Genomic DNA, 21,593 nt, shown 5'->3' with positions numbered 1-21,593 from the left:
GCTCACAAAACTAAGTTCAAGACTAGTGTGTTTCCCAGGCTTTCACACTGTACATGTCGCCCCATCCTTGGAGTCTGCTTTTATCCAGGAAGGAGCACAGGGGAAAAGTTGAAAAGGAAGAGCCCTGGGTTGTCAGCAGTAGAGATTGTGGGATGTCTGGAAAAAAGCAATGCTGGGTAGTGGGTATATAAACAAGAGGTAAAACACAACTTTATGCTTAAGGAAGAGAAGAGCATCCTATCAGCTACGGAGGATGCAGGAGGGACCAGTCCTGGGATGAGGGTAAGGACAGTGTACTATGTTCTAGGACCCTGTGTACAGAGTCAAGAGATGTCCAAGAATGGAGAGAAGGACATGTGGTTATCACATGGGCTGCATTCTCCCAGGTGTCCATCTGGGCAGAGTCTGGCGCTTGGGGCTGATAGGAATGCACTTGTGAAGATGATAACAGGAGAACCAGAAGCACAGTGACCAGTTGGCATTTATTAGTGTAGTTATTGTTTGTCACTGTGGTAAAAGTAGTAGAGGAACCAAGACTTTGTTATCACAAAGAAATAAATAAAGCTTATTTTTAGGAAAATTCTAACCGAGTAACTGAAATCTAGCAGTAGCACTAGAGGAGCTCAGCCTTGTGTGACAGATGAAGCAGGGGTAGAAGCATGACAAATTCTACCTATAAGGAGCTTCCACTTACTGCCCCTGCCCCAGCTCCCTGGCCAGAGCTGACCATGGCTTCAGCATAAAAGGAAACCTAATGAAAAATGAGCTGAAATACTTGAGAATACATGGACTTGGATCTATCGGGGATGAGCTGATGATGATCAGACAATCTGTTCCCCACACTGCAGAGAGGTTTAGATGGTAGCTTCTCCAGACCGCTTCCGAGTGATGTGCTCCAGGTGGGCATGCTCTGACGTATCCAAGTCAATCTCATATTTGGCCAGGATTTTGAGGATGGGCCTCAGCTTCAGCCACCACTGTTCCTTGGGGATACGGTGCCTGCGGAGGAACAAAGTAGGTGTAAATTTAATCTTTAGCACCCCAGTCAGCTTCTATCAAAAGCTTTGGGAAGATGTTGAGCAAAAGAGGCTGGATTTGGGGCATGGGCACCAGATCTGAAGGAGGTACCACTACAGATGTTACTCTGAAGAGAAAAGGACTGAAGACAGGGAACAGGCTGGGAAGAGTAGATCTTGAAACCGCCAAGGAGGGAACCAGCCTAGGAGGTAGATGTACTCACTCAAAATCCGTCTGTTCCTTCAGCTCAGTCACTGGTTGAAAGACCAAGGCCCTCTTGCGCATGCCCAGAACACAGCCCGAGTCTGGGGTATTGGCAAAGATCCGCCCTGCAATGGGGGCAGTCAGTCAGCTTCTATACTGGGAGCCAGCTTCCAAGAAAGGGGCTCACCCTCTTACCCCACCTACCATTGCGGTAACTCTCTTTGATTTTCCCAGACATCCAGTTCATAGCCTTCGCACCCATCTTAGTGGCAAAATTCCTATCAAATGGAGTTGGGCTCCCACCCTGGAAAAACAAATCATAAAAATTCCACAGGGAAGGACTCTAATGAAGTACCCACGATGTTGAAATACACAGAGAAAAGAGAAAAGAAGAGGCCAAGGTTTACAGCCAGAAACAGGAATCAAGAAGCCTAACCATGGAGGGAAATCCTGAAACAGGGCCAGGAACCAGGGTGAGCTGGCCTAGCATATTTAGCTGTTAATCAGCTATGAGAGTAAGTAATTAGTACAAGGGGATGACTGGTCTCACAGTGCCTCTTCTAGCTCCAGAGCTGTGTGACCCTGTCCATTTCCTTCTAGTCTTACTGGCCACTCGGTCAATTCCCTGCTCCTCTTCAGCCAAATGGCTTTTGTCAGTCACCATCTCAATGACACAAAGTGTGCCTTGTGACCCCATCTGGATGCCCTTGGTAGCACCTCAGAATAATACAAAACGCTGTGCAGATTTTCTCTGAACAAAGCAAAAGTTAAGTGGGAAAATGGGAAGAGAGGAAACACAGAATATACGCCTTTACACTTTATCCAATAGGACCTCATTCCTGCAGGGGCGGATAAGCCAATTCAGACTGAGATAATGAGAATTCATCTCTGGGTCAAAGGTCAATGCTTAAACAGCACCAGCAGGGGACATTTGGGATGGGGGAGGCCTCAGACCACTAGTATCACTGGAGGTGATTGAATGTGGATGATAGGAAGGGATTCCTTTCTCCTCGAAACCCCAGTGAATGGAGACAGAACCCAAGGCCAGCAAGGTGCCTGTGCTCCGCCCTATGAAAGGCAGCATGGTGTGATGGGAAGAGCACTGCCCTAGCTCATTCTGGCCTCACTCAAGCTAGATGAGTGGCTCTGAAAGCATTATTTTCCTCTCTGAGCTTCATTTTTATCTGAAGAAGTGGTTCTCAACTGGAGGTGATTTTGCCCCCGAGGGGACATCTGGTAATGTCCAGAGATGTTCTTTTAGTTGTACAACTGTGGAGGGAGTGCTGCTGGCATGGTGAGTAGAGTCCAGGGATGCTGCTAAGCCATCCTACAATGCACACAACCGCCGCAAAGAATTTTCCAGCTCAAAATGGCAAGGGTGCCAAGGTTGAGAAACCCTGCCCTACATGGAGAGGATGAACACAGAATCTCTAGGGCCATTTCCAGGGTGGAGATTTCTGACTGTGACTGTAAAGGCCGCAGGCCTGAGCTCTGGGCAGCACTGATAGCTTCCGGCAGGTTGGGGGCCAGCACGGGCTCAGTGGCTGTGGGGGGTTATGGCTGCTGCTGCTGGGCATGCTGTGTGTCTTCCCCACCTGCTGCATGTGGCCAAGCACATTCTTCCTGCTGTCGAAGATGCCTTTCCCCTCCTCAGAGTACAGGTTGAAGATGAAGTCAGTGGTGTAGTTCTCATTGCACTTCTCGTTCCTGTAGGAGAGACCGAAGCCTGTGCAGGGCCTTGTCCCCTCCCTCCACCAGCCTTCTGCCTTCGTCGGCCGTGTCCCTCCCAGTTCCACCTCCTCCCACCATCCAGGCTCTCTTGCTTGGCAGCCACAGCTCCCTCAGGGTGTCCGAGCTGCAGGTGCAGTCTGACTCAGGCCAGAGCCTGGCTGTTTCTTCTCTTCATCCAGGAGCAAACCAGGGAGGACATACCTTAACACCAAGCCCCTCTTCACAGTTGTTTTCATCTTTTGCACCAGATGTTCCACATTCACCTGAGAAGGAAACAAAATCCTAAGCCCAGCTGAGAGCGGATAAGGCTGGGCGGGTGCACAGAGCCTGCCTCTCCAGGAGGGGAGAGGGTTGGCAGGGGTTGTTTACAGCCTAATCCCTTAAGAAGGTCAGGGCGGGGTGAAATTAAGTGAGACTCCAGAGGAGACTGGCAGAACAGGAAGAGGGAGTTGGAATCAGGATGGTAACTGTCAGTTTTCAGCCCCTCCCCACCCCCTCCTAACCTCCTTTCCAGGGCTTTCTGGTTCTGCCTCCCTCAGAGGGCTGACTCTGCTCTGGGTGTTGGACTCTTTAAGTTGCTTCCATATGCAGCAGTGACCCGCGCCCCCTGTGCCCCTGCCACCGCCACCCTGGAGGAACCATCCTGTCATTTGGGCTTTGAGTTGGGGTGAAAGAAGGAGAGGGTCACTACAGGCAGGGTGGCTGAGTCCTTGGATTAGGGGGTTCCCTCAGCCTGCAGACTCCACTTTGTGGCTCGTTCCCCTTCCAGTGAAGGGGGATCTTGGAAAACAAGGATCATGGAATGAGAAGAGCCCAGTTTGGTAGCAAGGGGAGTCTGGAGGGGCGGCGTGACTTTCTCAATCAGTTCATCTGCCTACCCACTAAGTTCATCTTTTCTTCTTTTTTATCTTTTTGGGGCTGTATCCGTGGCATATGGAAGTTTCCAGGCTAGCGAGTCAAATCGGAACTGCAGCTTCTGGCCCACACCACAGCTGCAATGATGTGGGATCTGAGCCATGTCTGCGACTTACACCACAGCTCATGGCAACACCAGATCCTTAACCCACTGAGCAAGGCCAGGGATCGAACCCGTGTCCTCATGGATGCTAGTTGGATTCGTTACTGCTGAGCCATAACAGAAACCCAGGCCTACTCACTAAGTTTAGAAAGGTTTTGTAGCCTCACTAAACCTTTCTTATTTGTAATACAGAGAAATTATCTCCCTTACATGTCTATTATGAAAATAAAAGGGGGGAAAAAAAAACACACATGTAAAGGGCTTAGCAGCCTGGCGCCCTTCAAAAGAAAGCTCCACCAACAGGAGCTGTGGCCTGTATGGGAGTTTACACCAGAGAAGGCCTGCCAGGTGCTCGCTTTCCAACTCCACAGACCATCAGCTGTGTCCTGGTCTTGAGCTCTTATTGTGGGGACAGTAGGGACAGACTGGGGCAGGGGACAGCCTCCTAGCAGGCTCCCGTAGCTCTCTACCTGCAGGTCCCGAATGGTGAAGGGCTCCTCAAAAATATAGGCAGCATCGGCCCCCGCTGCCAGTCCCGCCATGGTGGCCAGGTAGCCACAGTAGCCGCCCATGGTTTCGATGATGAACACACGGCGCTTGGTGCCCGCCGCGGACTGCTTAATGCGGTCACAGGTCTGCAAAGACAATGGTCAGAGAAATTCAGGGTCAGGGATGTGGTTCTTGTCACTGTTCTGGCCCTGGCCATCGCCTAGCTCTGGAGCAACATCCTCCCCCCAGCCAGCTGGGCCCCTAAGCCCCTCAGGTTTCTGCCTTCAGGGACGGCAGGCACACCTGCCAACCACCCTGTGGCCCCTTTCCAGAGAAGAAGGTTGTCCCTACCCTTCCTGTTGCTCCGCAAAGGGGAATTAGGCCATCTACAGAAAAACATTTGGTATGCGGAGAGCAGATGCATGCTGAGGTCAGAGGACCCACAAGGCACGTAGAACAGACACTAAAGGTTGAGCTCAATGCAGTCTGTGTAAATGCTGGGCTTGAAGAGGCATTTTTCTAACACTGCCACTTGGCTGGGACAGAACAAGCTCACTTGCTAGGCCCAGGCTCATCCAGGGCTCACAGTTGCGGCACACTCACCATGCAGATGGTGTTGAGAGCTGTGTCGGCCCCCACGCTGAAGTCTGAGCCCGGCACGTTGTTGGAGACCGTGGCAGGGATGACCACAAACGGGATGCAGAGCTCGTCATACTGCTTCCTGCCTTCCATCAGCTCTAGGCCCCCTGTGTAAGCCTGAGAGGAAGAGAGCAGCAGGGGTAGGAATCACGGGCGAGGGAAGGTGGGGGAGGGTGAAGGGAGATACGGGCTGGAGGACACTCACCTCAAAGCCCCCAATGATCACAAGGCCCTGGATGTTAAACTTAGTGATGTTGGCACTGATCTGTTCGAAGCTCTTCTTGGGGAGAGTCCTGGTTGGTTGGGGCAAGGGCCAGGGGTGGGAGTGATAGAATTTGGAGAAGAGACAGCAAAATTGAGGGAGAGAAAAGCTAGAGTTATAAAGCTCTTTATTTATCATTTCTTGCTTGTGCCCCCTTCCCTACCCCACCTCTCACCCACATCCAAGGATACACCTGGGGCTCTACATGGCCAGAGCTGCTAAAAGGTGTCTGGATGGGAATGTCCGCCTCACTGAAGCTCCTGTGAGCTTGGGAGTAGAGGACCTAGATGACAGCACTGGTCCAGGCAGGCCCTGAGCGAGTGAACTGATGCCCAAATCCCAAGGGAGACCTTTAGAGGTGACTAGAAGGAGGTGCTCCTGTAATGCCACTCACCTTTTAGTCCCAAGTTTAGAACCACCTTGGCCAGTCCAGCCCCCAACATAGCTCCAGCCAGCCTCCTCGATCTGTGGGGCAAGGTCACACAGGTCTGCACTGGGCCTGACACCACTTCCTGCGTGCTGACCCCGCCCAGAGACACCTCTCCTTGGAACACCAGGCGTCACTTTTTCCCCACGTCACTGAACTTCCACCCTTACTGCTCATTCACTGGCATTAAGCCCCTGCTTATGCCAGGCACTGCGCTGAGCTTCAGGATGGAGAATTAAATACGCTGTTTGCAAAGGATTCATTTCAGTGGCTCCTGCCCGTTCCTACTGCCCTAAAATTAAATATAGTGCCCCCCTTATCCATGATTTCATTTTCTGAGCTTTTAGTTACCCATGGTCAACCTCAGTCCAAAAATATTAACTGGAAAATTCCAGAAGTAAACAATTCCTAAGTTTTAAATTGTGTGCTGTCCTGAGGAGTATGACGAAATCTTGTACCATCCCGCTCCATCCCACCTGAGATATGTATCATCCCTTTGTCCAGCATATCCACGCTGTATATGCGACTTGCCTCTTAGTATAGCAATAGAACAGAGTATACATTGACCCTTGAACAGTGCAGGGGTTAGGGGCATCGACCCTCCATGCAGTCAAAAATACACATATAACTTTAGCCAACTCTTATATCCATGGCTCTGCATCCATGGATTCACCTGACCCGGGTCAGAATACTGCAGTGTTTGCTATTGAAGAAAATCTGCATGTGAGCGAGCCCATGCAGCAGCAACCCAAGTTGTCCAAGGATCAGCTGTGTACAGGGTTTGGTGCTATCAGGGTTTCAGGCATCCACTGGGGATGTGCCCTTGTGGATAAGGGGGGACCACTGTATCTACTTCTGCTTGCGCCCTGAGAGAAGAGAAAGGTAGCGAGGGATAAGGAAGGCCAGAGAACAAACCGGTCACCGAGCCACACTTAATCCCACCATGCTGCTCCTGGGCCCTGGAGTAAGTGCCCGCTTTCCTTTTATCCCGTACCTGACCCTTGGCTAAGCCCTCGAAGCCATCGTGCACAACCAGCACTCGGTTGCCCTGGATGAGGCCAATTCTCACAGTGGAGCGGACAGCGGCATTCATGCCTGCGGCTGGGGCCCCCACGTTCATCACGGCCACTGTGTAAGAGCCACTCTAGAGAAGGAAGAAGAGAGGGAAAGGGGAGGGGGACAGCAGCAGGATGGGGAGACTCTGAGTCCCAGTGGTCCTGACAGCACACCCCCTCCCAGGGGATGCCGGCACAGCCTGTTCCCTCCCTCCCACAAGGGAGTGAAAGCTGTCATCACAGGTCAATCAACAAAGCCTCGGTCTCTGATCCCAGCTCTCACTGCACAACGAGTACGAGCCCTTCCAGGGCAGTGTTTCCCCAACTTGGATCCTCGGACCCCCATGTCAGTCCACTCAGGGAGCTTGTTGAAGCTGCATATTCTTGGCTCTGGCCCCGATCTGAATGCCCTCTGAGGGAGGGGAATAGCATGTTGAATAAGCACCAAGATAACGCCAGTATACAGTGAATATTAAGAACCACTACGCCAATGGAAAAGGTGGCTTAGAGACACAGATGTGACTATTGCAATGTGCTCAGAGGAAATAATACATAAGCCTCTTTCCCATTCCTTGCACGCCATCCTGTCAGCCCTGAATGGGATGTGGTCCCGGGTTAGAGACATCCAGGGCACACTACAACATGGGGCTTGTACCTGGGTGGCTGAGAGATAGTTATCTGAATGGGGTCTTGGACTCAGCACTGAAGATTAGAGGGGGGCAGAGAACTTGGCAAGACCATGGGTTGTGTGGACTGAGGGCAACACTTTTTGACAGGAGAACGAGGGAGGAAGAGGGAGGAGGGGAGAGCAACTTGCCGGTACCTTAGTCACTGGGGGTCTGACGTGAGCCAGAAGCTTGTATACCTCCCAGTTGTTCATGAAGCTCCTAAAAAAGTACCGAGAGAGAGGGCGAGGGAGAGAGAGAGATGTCTTCAGGCCATTCTCCAAGACCAGCAGCCAGGGAGATCTGGTCTGAAGTTTTGCTCCCTGAGTGAAGTTCCACAGGGCAACTTCTAAGGCCAGAAAAGGCAGAGCAGGGAGCAGGCGGTGACTCATCAACACCCCCGGGAGCACGGCCCCCCTTGCCTAGGGCTAAATACAGAAATAACAGACAGGAAAGCCTAAGGCCGGGGAGAGAATCCCCGGGGTGCACCGAGCCTCCTGGTCACCTCACAACTAATTCTCTTGGGGAAGAAACTGCTGCAAGGACAGTAAGAAGAGAAAAAAGCAGAAGCTCCTATTCCAGGTCTGGAGTACATCGATTTGGGGCTTCCTTCTAGCATCTGATTTCTGCAGCTAATAAGCTCCCAGCTATTTCCTCACCGGCCTCTCAGCTTCATGGCTTCATCAAATCTCTTCTCATTCATGGCCTTGGTCACGTCTTTGGTCTGAGGGAGGAGCAGAGCAATAGTCAGGCTCCAGGGCAGGGTTCCGCACAACTGGACTCTTACCCCTACCCCACCCCAAGACCTGCCTGTCTCTGGGCTTGTGACTAGATCCTGCCCACCCTGTACCCCACCTTTCCAGTGCCCCCACAAACTTTCACAGAGGAGAAGTATCTGCTTTTCCTTAATTTTCTGAGTAATGAGCAGCAAAAGAAAAAAGCTGATTCAATGCTCTATTTATTAGAAGATGAGCAGAGTGGAGGAGGAACACACACAGATACAACAGCACCAGGAGTTCCCATTGTGGCTCAGCAATAAAGAACCCAACTAGTATCCTTGAGAATGCAGGTTTGATTCCCAGCCTTGCTCATAAGCATCCGGCGTTACCATGAACTGTGATGTAGGTTCTGATCTGGCGTGGCTGTGGCTGTGACATAGGTCGGCAGCTGCAGCTCCAATTCAACCCCTAGCCTAGGAACCTCCACATGCTGTACAAGTGGCCCTGAAAAGCAAAACAAAAACAAAAAAAAAACCCAGCACCTTCCTCCATTCTACACCCAGAGAGCCCCAGCCTCAAAGCAGCCTCTAAACTAATGAGTAAAATAACCAAGTAACCAGCCAGGAAGAAAGGCTGATCCCTGTCCTGTGCTTCCCAGCTATGCTTTCTGCTCTGCCAGCCAGTGCTTTAGCTTAGTGATGTGATGCAGTTCTAGGCAAGGCTGGAGCCTGTCCAGGCTGTAGGGCCTTAGGACTCCTGAGTCTCAGAGAGAAGCAGCCTGGAGACAAGGAGCCAGCCCTGAGAACCAGCCAGACACCTTCCCCCCCGCCCCCACACATGCTGGCTCTGGGGCATCAAAGGAGTGGTTCTCAATAAGCAGAGCCACCAGTTCCTGAGCATCAACCTCTTCTGGGTACAGCAACAGATCACTTACCTGCCTTCTCGCCAATCCCTATAATGGCCCTCGGGGTGAGTAATTTTTAGTAACCTCATGTTGGTTTAGAGAAACATGTTCAAGGAGGAAATCAGAGAGACAGATAAGCTCCCCAGCGAGAACTGCATAACATCCCCTGCTTTTACTAGGGTCTGGAGAGAGGTTGCATTTCTCCCAAGGCTGGCTGGTATAAGATATCTGGTCTCTACTGGGTAGGATGGAAGTTTTGCATCTTCTTTAGGAAGATTTGGCAGATGAGAAAACTGAGGCTTAGTTAAGAGAGGTGACAGCTCGTATGCACAGCATCCTGTGCTCCTCCCCGATGAACCTCTGGCCTAACCGCACACCTCTCCACCCACCTCGCCTGGGCGGCTGCGCTCTTCCATTAGCTCAGAGACCGGGGCTTGGGGCTGGGAGGGAGGCAGCCTGCGGTCAATACTCACCACCTGGACGCACTCCATGAGGGGCAGGCGCACAGCCTGGTTACCAGAGAGGCTCACCACACAGGCAGGGGTGTCCGGGGTCCCCTCCAAAAGTGCCATCACTGCTTCCACACCCATCCTGCTGCCCTGCAGGTAGCAAAGACAGTCTGCTTCAAGCCTCCCCATCTAGGCTAGGCCTGGAGAGCCTGGGCACCCAAGGCCTTTTCCAAATCTTGAGTTGAGTTCCGCATTTTTTGGCCACACCCATGACATGTGAAATTTCCCCCACGCCACGGATCAAACCCGCACCACAGCAGCAGCCCAAGCCATGGCAGTGACAGCGTTGGATTCTTAACCTACTAAGCCACCAAGGAACTCCCTGAACTTCACAATTAAGGACTGCAGCCAAGAACTCTGGCCTTTACCTCCCTCCTCAGATCTCATCCAAAGCTTGACGACTCTTAATCCTCTTGCCATCAGAACCCTAAGGAGTCTCCCTGGTTCCAGAGAAACATGTCCACTACAGTAAGTGAGGGGATTACTGGGGCTGAATAATATTTCCTTCTTGAATTGATAAAACAAGGAAAGTAGGAATAAGAGGGTACCAACTGTGTGTCTGAGGTTAATCTAATAATCCTGATAATGCTCAAAGCTCTAAGATACTAGACCTTAGGGGAGCATTTTTTGCAACAAAAGAGAACTCTTGCGTGTATGGGAAGGGGTCAAGGGCCACTGCAGTTCAGAGGCTGGTGGCGGGGTGGCACAACCAATGGTTGAAGCCCCTGTGCTGTTAAGTGCAGTCCTGCTGGGAAAGGACCACAAGCTGAGGGTCCATGGTGTGAAGATCGCTCAGCCTCATGACTTACCAGGATTCTGTCAAAGGCCGACGGTGTCCCACCCCGCTGCACGTGCCCCAAGACGGTGACCCGGGTGTCATATCCCAGACGCTTTACCACCAGCTGAAGGGACCAAGAGGGGCAGACAGAGATGACGAGTCAAGGAGAGAGACAAGCAGGGACCAAGGTAAACCAAGGATGACTTGGCCTCTTATCTGGCAATGATTCCCGGGTAGGAGGAAACCTGGGGGCAGGAACCTGGGGAGGGACAGGAGAAGGACTCAGGGGAGACTCAGAAAACAGCAGGGGATGGGCCGGGTGGGCAAAGTGTCAAGGCTGCTCTGGCTCCATCATACTAACGTCTTTGATATTTTCTGAGGTGATTGGCTGTCCATTCTTGTCAATCGCACCCTCAGCCACAATGATGATGTTGAGACGAGAACCCCGGGTCCTTGTCTGGTCAAAAACAAAGGAGAAAATGGTCAGAGCTACGAAACTGATGGACAGGAAAGGGATCAGCAGTGGAACAGGGTGAGGGACGCTTCAAAGGGCAAAATAAAGGGCCGGTACCTCGCTGAGCCGGCGACAAAGATGCTCCTCCCAGGCATCATCCGGCGGACACTCAGGAATAAAAACCCAGTCGGCCCCACAGGAGAGAGAGGTGACAAGGGCCAGGTACCTGAGATGAGAGCCAGAAGCATCGCGCACAGGCTACGCTCCACCAAAGCCTCACCCCTTCCCAACAAGCCCACCCAGCCCCATGGCTGTTGAAAGGTCTGAGGCTCCATTTCACTCTTGGGGTGCAGGGAAGAGCCCCTTGTATTCATGCTCATCTGCCACAGTGGCACCCAACCTCAGAGCACTGTCCATTCTCTCACATTGCGTGCATGCTTGTGCTGAGCCCTCTTGCACCCGTGCACACACAGGTATGTAAGGAGGTGGAGGGGCGAAAGGCGGCCACACCAAGACAAGCACGGACACCACCAGATCTGCACCCCTGGGCGGCCTCTCTAGGGAAGAGGACAGGGCTACTGCTGGGCTCACGAGATAAAGGGGTCAAACAGGGATCTTACCCACAGTGCCGGCCCATCACTTCTAACACAAATGTCCTCTGGTGGCTGCAAGAGACAGACATAGGGCTGACATAGTCGAAGTATCCCTGTGGCCAGGACCAAGCCATCCCCGATCTTGAGGCCAAGCAACCTCTCTCTGAGATGCATTTATGCCCTGGGACTGCCAGCAGGTCTCCTGAGAGACTAGGAACACCCAGGGGAAAATCTTTAGCCCCAGGGTGTCCTTCCCAGGCCTGAGAAAACACAGCAGAAGAAGGTGTCAGGATTGAGGCTCTGTTCCCAAGAAGGAGGAGACCCAGGCAGGGAAGGGGTGAAGGGAAAGAGCTGAAGGGAACGCCAGCCTGGAATCCTCCAGGATCACCGGGCAGGAGACTGTCAACCCCCACGCCCCCATTCCTCCCAGCTCTGCCTCCCCCGAGGCCCCTCCCTACTGTGCAGTGTTAGTAATGGCCTCTACAACCTCTGTGATATGGTTGGACAGGTTTGGGGCTCCCTGGATTTGTCTCAGCCTGGTCACTAATGATTTAGGAGACTTCACAAGTATTAAAGACCTCAGAGCAACATGTCTGGACAGAGGGCTAGACAGTGACCAGAGGCAAGTCTTAGAGCTGTGCAATTCAGTGCTCCAGGGATCACTGTTAGTTAAAAATAGTGTTCTAGCCCCGGAAAACCAATCGTTAGAGTCACCACAGCTCAAGTGCTTTAATCTTCCCTGTTTCCTGGTCGGTCAGCCTGTCCCAGCCACCATCCTCCCACACTGCCTCCCACCAAGCCCTCACCTCTGGGCGGTAGTAGTGATGGCATCTACGATCTCTATGATCCGGTGCAGGGCCGAGTCCGTGCCAATGGTCATATCGGTGCCGCAAAAGTCATTGTCAATGGAGCCCACCAGGCCCACGATGTTCAGGTAGCTGGACTTGTTAGCCTCCTCCGCTGTGATCTTACCTGACAAGGGGAAGCCAAGCAGAAGCTACTGGGTGAGGACCCTGGTGTGCTGAGGAACAGAAGCCAGGAGAGGGAAGGGGCTGAAGCCGATGGCAACTGTCAACAAGGCAGGAAAAGGAAGCCAGAGACTGCCCTCCGTGCCTCCCCTGGGAGGAGACAGCTGTGTGTGCGCATGCACAGAGGCCACACTGATGAGAACAGCATCTCACCTGCTTTCTGGAGGTCGTTCAACAGGTCACCCCACTCAGAGCGGAAGGTGTCGGCCCCAGTGAGGCTGCCATCACCCCCAATGACACACAGGTTGGTGATCCCGCGCTTCACCAGGTTGTGAGCAGCTCGCAGCCGTCCCTCTCGTTCCCGAAAGTCCTTGCACCGGGCGCTTCCAATCACTGTGCCGCCCTTTGGGGAAGAGGTGCAAGTTAGATCCCCAGATGACACTGCCAAAGCTGGGCTCAACATGCTAAGATTCCCCCTGTTCCAAAACCTCCATGGGCTGACATCACCACATGACTCCCTAGGAGGTTCCCTGACACAAAGCCGTGGCCCCTTCTAAAGGACAGGGAGGTGGTGCTGGCTGAGATATCACAGGGTGGACCCCACATTCTGCTACCCCTCTTAGAAGATGGCTCAGACGGACCCATTTCATTGAAGGCTTTGTCATCAACCTGATTATCCTGGAGAGAACTAGGGAGTGCACACATATCTGCAGGCTTTGGAACTAATCTCCATCTTCTGAGTCTTGGAAGTGTAAGAAGGAGCAGTGGTAGAGTCCCGGATGTGGCACAGTGGGTAAAGAATCTGACTGCAGTGTCTTGGGTTGCTGTGGAGGTGTGGGCTTGGTGTGGTAGGTTAAAGGATCTGGCGTTGCCATAGTTGGGGCATAGGTCTTAGCTGTGGCTCAGATTCAGTCCCTGGCCCAGGACCTTCTATATGCTGTGGACGCAGCCATTTAAAAAACAAACCAAAAAAAGGAGCAGTGGTGACTTCAGCAGGGACCAGGCATTGTCAATCCTTTCCCCTTCATGCTGGCGATCCATGTGCTATTAGGAGGAGCCACAGGAACCAAGCATTCACCAGAGAAACAACTCTGAGTATGAAAAGGGCTCAGAGATACCCCAAGAGAGGAAAAGACACTTAGGGTTTTCATAAATCATATAAACTCCTGGCATCCAAGACTTTAGGGGTATTGATGGAGAATTCTGGGTCATTATCAGACTACTTTATGGAGGCACCATACAGAACCTTCACTAAGTTGGACTTTTTAGGAGATTGAGGTAAAAGAATGGGGATACAAATGTAATGTGTACATTTTTCAGTAAATCAGGAAATGGATGTATATAGAATGACAAGAGAAAATAGCAAAAATGGCTGTGGATACAGTTGGAATAATCTAAACTCTAAAAGGCTCTCTTAGTCCCTCCTCCCTTAAAAGGTCTGGTTTCAGGTCACCTCCTCGCCATCACATGAGGACTGGCAGACTTCAGCTCTACTTCTGGCTCTGGCTCCAGTCCTCGGGTAAGGTTATTTTCAGGGCCTAACCTTCCCTGTGACCCCAGAGCAGGATCTGCTTATGTACCAGTTATTCAAGTCTTGCCTTTGACCTTTCTATAAAGAGCATAGTGTCCCGTAATCACATCCCCACCCTCCATCCTGCCCCAGGAAACTAGGGTGATGTTTTCAAAGTCAAAGAGTAAAGGGCAAACGGAGGCCCTCTCTCGTCACAGAATCCCTTCCCACCAAACCACATGGCAGGGAATTCGGTAAACCATGAGCCCAAAGCTGAGTGGAGTGAGACAGGACAGGACAAATAGGAGACAGGAGTCCTCTGAACATACCAGCTGAAGCATCATGGAAACGCTCTCCCAGGTGGCCTCCCTGATGTTATCTCCGCCATCCACCAGGCCTTGGTAACCCTGTGGGTACATCACACCTGTTCAGCCCCTGCCCGGCTTCCCCCCAACTCCCAGGGTTATGATAGGATCCCTGGGAAGAGGTCCCTAAGAACCTAGTCACCCATCCCACCTCCTGTTACTGATGCCTGGGTGCTCCTGAGGATAATGCCGTCCGAGGAAGGAGATTCAGCTTTTTCAATACCCTCTTTTAGTTGCTCTCATTCTTGAAATATCAGGATGCCCTCCCTAACTTTTAATCTGGATTCCTCTTATTTTTGGTTCATCCCACTTCTTTCCAGGGGTGTTTTAATAACTAACAATAGAGGAAACAGGATGTTAGAGGGAGAAGGGAGAGACATGTGACTTGAAAAGGTAAGAGACAATAAAATTTGAGAGAAGAAAGGCAGCTAGACCTGATGAAAAGAAGAGTGGACAAAGGATGAGAGGAAAAAGAGAGAAGGCAACCAAAGAAGGGTTAGCACCTCAGAGAGTTAGGCCAAGAGGAGAAACGTCGTGGGCCTCTCCCCTCCTAAGGCTCTCTTTCTGGATGCCCTGTATTTGCTATGAAGCACTAACTCATTTCAGCTTCTCTCTCTGTTTGGGGGGACGTGAAGGGAAGGCAGAGTTTCTTTTTACTTTAAAGTGAACAGGAATTCCCGTTGTGGCGCAGCAGAAGCAAATCTGACTAGGAACCATGAGGTTGGGGGTTCGATCCTTGGCCTCGCTCAGTGGATTAAGGATCTGGTGTTGACGTGAGCTGTGGTGTAGGTCACACACTCGGCTCAGATCCCGAGTTGCTGTGGCTCTGGCATAGGCCAGCAGCAACAGCTCCGATTAGACTCCTAGCCTGGGAACCTCCATGTGCCATGGGTGTGGCCCTAAAAAGCCAAAAAAGAAAAATAACAAAACAAAAAGTGAACAGGGGGAGTTCCTGATGTGATGCAGTGGGTTAATCTGACTGCAGTGGCTCAGGGTGCTGTGGAGGTGCAGGTTTGATTCCCAGCCTGGCGCAGTGGGTTTAAGATTTGGGCATTGCCAGAGCTGTGGCTTGGATTCAGTCCTTGGCCCTGGAACTTCCATATGCTATGAGTGCAGCTATTAAAAACAGTGAACAGGCAACATAAGGAACCAGTCTGCAGATCCCTGGTACCCACCACCATTATGGGAGCCCAGAGTAGGGTGGAGTAACTCATGGAGATGGAGAACCAAGACAAATCAGACACAGCAACATAACAGGGAGGTAAGGAAAGAGAAGAGCAGGAAACCGAGAAGGAATAATGAGGAGCGAAGCAGAGAACCAACCTCATGGACAAAGAAGACACGGGCGCCAGTATAGATGCCAACTCGAACCACAGCTCTGACTGCAGCATTCATTCCTGCAAGGATGAGAGTCAGAGACATTACTCCTGAGGAAAGTGGCCCTGGACTCCAAGATCTGAGACAGTCCTTTTCTTGGGCTTTTCTCTGAATCTAGAATACTCCTCTCACCCAAGTCTTCTGGCCTCCCCATTAATACCAAATTACTTCATTCAATGGTAATATAGCTCCAGATACCTCCATACATCTCCCCTCCCCTCAAAACCCTGTCTTTCCCAAGATCTTTCCTTGCCAGGGCCATCTGGGGACTAATAATCCTGCAAGCTCATTGTGGGGGTGTCAAACATCAACTCATTGAATCTTATCCATAACCCTGGAGTGGCCTCCATTTTACAGACGTGGAAACTGAAATTCGGGGAGGTCGGGGTCACAGAGCTAGGACCAGCTTAGCTTTTAATCCAAGGCCTAAAATGTCTAAACCCACACTGCTGACCTCCATGCAAATCCCATGGCTGTACTAGGTTTTTTCTTGCTTTCTACACTGAATCTAGGCATCCCATTTGTGTGGGCTTCATGGGACAAAGACATGACTCTGGGGCTCAGTGACCTGACCAGTCACCATCAGTTTATGCGTACATCTACTACTGGCTGGAGAATTCTCCCAGTCTCCACACATACACAGCTTTTCAGTGTCCTTGAGGTGGCATATGTCCTAGCATGTACCACCCAGTTACAGACTCTACGCTCTTCCTTCTCCTGTGCTGATCTCTGCTCGTGACCCTGTGTGTATGATGCGTATGAGGAACTTAAAAATTGTGCCGTTGGTTACACTGGGAGAAACAATTTGGGCTAAAACTGAGAGGAGAGCCTTTCACCCTTTTCCCATGTGAGTATGGTCCTTCTACGAGTATCTACTCAGTGACAAGAACTCTGTCTCCTGAGGGTCCAGGAGGAGCTGACCTGTCACAGCACACAGCACATGGCGGGCATTGTGAAGACCCCTGCAGCAGAAACAGTGCCACTGCTCCTGCACTCAACACAGCTTCACCAGGGAGACATTCCTGGGCCTTGATTCTGGTAACCCTGTCCCACCTCATAATGTGAGGAGGGGCTCATGGTGATGCCCTAATGAGTCAACTTCTTGTGGCCTTTTTCTTTTTCTTTTTTTTTTTTTTTTTTTTTTTTGCTTTTTAGGGCCGCACCTACGGCATATGGAAGTTCCCAGGCTAGGGGTCGAATCAGAGCTGCGGTGCTGGCCTACACCACAGCAACGTGGGATCCGAGCTATGTCTGCGACCTACACCACAGTTCATGGCAATGCCAGATCCTTAAACCACTGAGCAAGGCCAGGGATTGAACCTGCATTCCCATGGATACTAGTCAAACTCCTTGTGAGCCATTTTAATCCTCTCCCTCAGACATCCCAGTACACATTTTTGTTTCAATCTAAAATCTATTCATTTGGTCCTTAACACCGCCTGGAGAAATATCATGTACCCATGAGCACTAGAGAAACCAGGAACTGGAAGAATCTATAGCAGCAGACTAAAATCCATCACTCATTATCCAAAGTATCTGGAATGGGATAGAATCAAAAAGACCAAGGCATCTAGGGTTTTTTTTTGGGGGGGGGAGGGTTTGTTTGTTTGCAGGCTGACAAAGATTGGTATTACATGGCTATAAGCTCTAAATCAAATTGAAGGTCATTCACATACTGAGTAAATATTTATTGAATATTTATCATGTTTCTGCACTAAGTAGGCACTGGGGACATCAGGGAATGATGGAAGTTTGGGGATACAAAGATAAAGGACTTGGGAATGGTCCTCAAGACTTGGGAAGAATTATAGTGTGGTTTCAAATTGGATCCATATGGAGGGGATCTGTACAAAGTACAGTGGGAACAAGAAGGAAAATCTAAGCCACCAGGAGGGAGTCAGGGAAGGTGATACAGAAAAGACAGCATTCAGGAGTTCCCACTGTGGCACAGCAGGTTAAGGATTTGATGTTGTCTCTGCAGTGGCTCAGGTCACTGCTGAGGCACTGGTTCGATCCCTGGCCCAGCACAGTGGGTTAAGGATCCCAGTGCTGCCACAGCTGTGGTATAAGATTTGATCCCTGGCCTGGGAACTTCCATGTGCCATGGTACAGCAAAAAAGGCAGAGGCAGGGAGGCAGCATTTGTCCTGAGACCTAAAGGATAATTTCCTTTCAAATCTTTTTATCAGGTGGGGGAATTGTGGAGAGTGTTGTAGGGAGGGAGAATAACACAAATGTGACAGTCAAGAAACAGCCTTGGGGAGTTCCCGTTGTGGCTCAGTGGTTAACAAATCCGCCTAGGAACCATGAGGTTGCAGGTTCAATCCCTGGCCTCGCTCAGTGGGTTAAGGATCCGGCGTTACTGTGAGCTGTGGTGTAGGTCGCAGACGTGGTTCGGATCCTTCGTTGCTATGGCTGTGGGATAGGCTGGCGGCTACAGCTCCAATTAGACCCCTAGCCTGGGAACCTCCATATGCCACGGGTGTGGCCCTAGAAAAGACATAAAAAAAGAAAGAAGGAAGGAAGGAAGGAAGGAAGGAAGGAAGGAAGGAAGGAAGGAAGGAAGGAAGGAAGGAAAGAAGAAAATGCCTTAGGTAATTCCATATTATAGATAAAGAATAAAATGTAAAATGATTGAGAGATGAAGCTGCACAGGTAGGCAGACACCTGTGTGCCCAGTGAGCAAGTTTGGCTTTTATTCTGGAAGCCAGGGTTCAACTGGGGACCCATGGGCGTTGGTTTCAGGGAATCCATAAACCCCATGACACCATGGAACTGTATGAAAAGCTTTGTAGGCACATGAGTATTTATTCTGGGAGAAGGTCCACAGCTTTCATTTGAAGGGGCTTGAAACCTAGAAAAAAGTTGCAGGCAATGGAGAGTCTTCGAAGGATTCTGAGAGAGGGAGGACATGATAAGATCTACATATCAGAAAGATCATTCTGGAAGCAATGTGGAAGGTAGACTGAATGAGGTGACACTAGGATTAGATGGCTATCTGGTGGCCTACAAAAATGGTGAGGGCCTGAACTGGAAGAGTGGCATTTGGGACAGAACAGAGATACTAGACAGGAGTCAGAAGCAATAGGGCTTCCACTTAATCAGCAATGTGATTCGACTTTAAGGTGTTGGAGAGGAGGACAGAAATGCCCCATGACTGACTTACGCCACAGGGAAGACTGGTGCAGTTAACTGAGCAGAGGTGGGTCTGGGTTCAGGAAGGTAGGGTGGGATGATGTATTTATGTTTGGATCTCTTGAGTTTGAAGCTCCTGTGGGACATCCATGTGGACTTGGAAGAGACTGTCTCAATAAAATACATAAAATTAGAGGGGAAATGGCAAGGAATGGAACCCTGTAGCAAGCCAACATGGAAGGAATGGGCAGGGAAAGAGGGGTTCCAAGACAAAAACTATAAGGAGCAGCAAGAAAGACAAGAGGAGAACCAGGATTTAGCAATATTTTGGAAGCCAAAGAGGACAGTTTCAGGAAGTGGGAACAGTGCCAAATGCTTCTGATAATTGATCTAAGAGGAGGACAGGAAGGCTGGGCTTGACAACAGGAGGTCACTGGTAAGCACTGACGTCAGAGCTTTTCTATGACATCACTAGGGCAAAGTCTAGAAGTCTAACTGAAGGAATCAAAACTGAAAAATCTGTGAAGGGAGCAGGCTTCTCATAAGCTTGAGGGAAGGCCTGTGTGTATTAAAAAAAAATAAGGTCAGAGTCAATGCAAAGCCATCAGTTTTAGAAAAGATGAATAAAGTCAACTTAATAGGATCAGAACAGATGTGAACCTGTGGTTTGTTTTATTTATTTTCTAGACTTTCACAAGGCTATGGAATTCTCTTTTGGATACCTGGAGTCCTGGAGTATAAGTCTGTAATCTTAAGAAATAAGGAAAAAAACCTTCTGAAATGTATAGGTTGGAATGCTGCTTCCTGCTCCAGAGCTGAGTAAGGGTAGAAGAGAAAAGATTTAAGGAAAACAAATCACTTAAAAGGTTTTAAGTGTAAAGCAAACAATGGATGGTGGGAAGGAAATACCTGAATCCATTGGGCAAAGGAAAAATCCCACGAGAAAAGAAGATTTCTTTTTTCTTCCCTCAGCCTTCTTACCTCAACCCTCTCAACTTCCAGAGATTGTCCTTCCTACCTCTGAGTTGGATATCTGAGTGTTTTCCTAAAAGTCAAGTTTTAGGACCCCTTTTATGTATTTGTACCTGTGTCTCCAACTCCTAGTTCCCTAGAAATCACAGACTGGGCTATATAGGTAGCTTATACTAGAAAGTCCCAGCAATTCTTTGGGCTCTTGTACTTAACATCACTGGCCTATTCTGGCCCCAGGCCAGTCCTTGGCTGTTCCACATTGCCCTAAATAACCCTCTATGAGCAGCTGTTGGACTTATTAGAAGCAAGACGAAGGATAAGATTACAGGCACTATCCAGGGGTACTCTGGGTACAGCCAGGAGGGGCTCTGGAGAGCATCAGAAGCACGCACTTTGGAGTCTCCGATTACAGACTGTCGGGAAGAGGCTTTAGGGAGAACTACAGGTGATGGGTCTCTATGACATGTGGTAGAAAAAAACTCATAATTGACTTAGTCACTCTCTTTTTGCTAAGAAGTTTCTTTCTACCTTAACTGAACCTTGAAAAAGAAAAAAAAAAAAGGGATATGAGGAACAAATATTAGATGTGAATTACACTTTCAGATGAATGTGTAATTAAAAATTGTTTAGTCCTAGAAAAGCAGTCCACAGAAGGACTAGAATCCTGTTCCTATGAACCTTTAAAAATAGGATAAATAGGAGTTCCCGTCGTGGCGCAGTGGTTAACGAATCCGACTGGGAACCATGAGGTTGCCGGTTCAGGTCCTGGCTTTCCCCAGTGGGTTGGGGATCCGGCGTTGCCATGAGCTGCGGTGTAGGTCGCAGACGCGGCTCGGATCCCACATTGCTGTGGCTCTGGCGTAGGCTGGTGGCTGCAGCTCCAATTCGGCCCCTAGCCTGGGAATCTCCATATGCCGTGGGAGCGGTCCAAGAAATGACAAAAAAAGACAAAAAAAAAAAAAATAGGATAAATATGCATTTGGAATGGACTGCCTGTTTGAAGACAGAGGGCTGGAGGAGATGACTGAGAGCCTTTTCAGAAGAATGTGCCAATTTTATAAGGCCAGGTGTAGCATGGTTTTAAGAGGACTGGGACCACTTTGGGGCTGGAAAGGGAGTTAGGATTTGGTAGCTAATCAGCCCAGCTTCCTCCCCTCCTGCCACCCAAGCCACACCCACTGCATGCAGAAATTCCAAGGCTAGGGATCAAATCCACACCACAGCAGCAACCTAAGCCATAGCAGTGACAATGCCAGATCTTAACAGCTAGGCCAACTTCTGAGTCTGGGTTGTCTGATTCCTGGCTACTCTTCTACTTTAAGAGGTTATTAGCCTTGCTAAGCTCAAGGAATGACAGAGCTGAGGCCCCTCGAGATCCTATAGAGCCCACAGCCTCTCGGGGTGAAAAACGTTTCTGCGCCCTCTCCCTGGGAGAACTAGGGCCCTAAACCTATCTTGGAGCAGGCCACTTCAGCATTTGAGCTGCTCTTTCAGTTAAGACCTCTCAGCTCTACGTTGTTTTCTGTTTTGCTTCTTCCTCTCTGGAATTCCATCCTCTACCACTCAGTCCCTACTGACGTACACCCGTGATGTTATGTGGCTTCACAGTGGGATGTTACCCTGGGTACACTGAGCCTGTCACAGAGTCCCATAGGTCTTGGTCCATCCAGTTGGACCCTCCAGAAACCAGCTTTACCCATAGCCCCTGCCTCCAGAGAGGATCTTTCCCTTGGAGCAGGTGATGGTCATCTCTAGGATAAGAGGGTCTCTCTGCTCAGGATCAGAAGCTGGAAGGGCTCTGCT

The 21,593-nt window shown here is 50.3% G+C and overlaps 1 protein-coding gene across 8 annotated transcripts in view; it reads right to left on the bottom strand.

Annotated features, from left to right (window-relative positions):
- Positions 464 to 21,593, bottom strand: part of PFKM (phosphofructokinase, muscle) — a 49,580-nt gene continuing 28,450 nt past the window's right edge. For all 8 annotated transcript variants that reach the window (XM_021091211.1, XM_021091209.1, XM_021091206.1 and 5 more), the window contains 21 exon segments: positions 15,631 to 15,704; positions 14,272 to 14,349; positions 12,646 to 12,835; positions 12,271 to 12,436; positions 11,492 to 11,536; positions 10,989 to 11,097; positions 10,779 to 10,874; positions 10,449 to 10,541; positions 9,604 to 9,729; positions 8,167 to 8,231; positions 7,666 to 7,729; positions 6,782 to 6,931; positions 5,755 to 5,825; positions 5,304 to 5,391; positions 5,063 to 5,215; positions 4,441 to 4,605; positions 3,154 to 3,215; positions 2,817 to 2,928; positions 1,426 to 1,525; positions 1,241 to 1,346; positions 464 to 999 (listed from right to left, as the gene is read on the bottom strand). In XM_021091211.1, the coding sequence (XP_020946870.1) occupies positions 855 to 999; positions 1,241 to 1,346; positions 1,426 to 1,525; positions 2,817 to 2,928; positions 3,154 to 3,215; positions 4,441 to 4,605; positions 5,063 to 5,215; positions 5,304 to 5,391; positions 5,755 to 5,825; positions 6,782 to 6,931; positions 7,666 to 7,729; positions 8,167 to 8,231; positions 9,604 to 9,729; positions 10,449 to 10,541; positions 10,779 to 10,874; positions 10,989 to 11,097; positions 11,492 to 11,536; positions 12,271 to 12,436; positions 12,646 to 12,835; positions 14,272 to 14,349; positions 15,631 to 15,704 (2,258 nt within the window). In that variant the 3' untranslated portion in view covers positions 464 to 854.

The sequence above is a fragment of the Sus scrofa genome, chromosome 5 (genome assembly GCF_000003025.6).
Source record: "Sus scrofa isolate TJ Tabasco breed Duroc chromosome 5, Sscrofa11.1, whole genome shotgun sequence".
NCBI classification, from domain to species: Eukaryota; Metazoa; Chordata; class Mammalia; order Artiodactyla; family Suidae; genus Sus; species Sus scrofa.
This window is presented reverse-complemented; position numbering and strand designations above follow the sequence as displayed.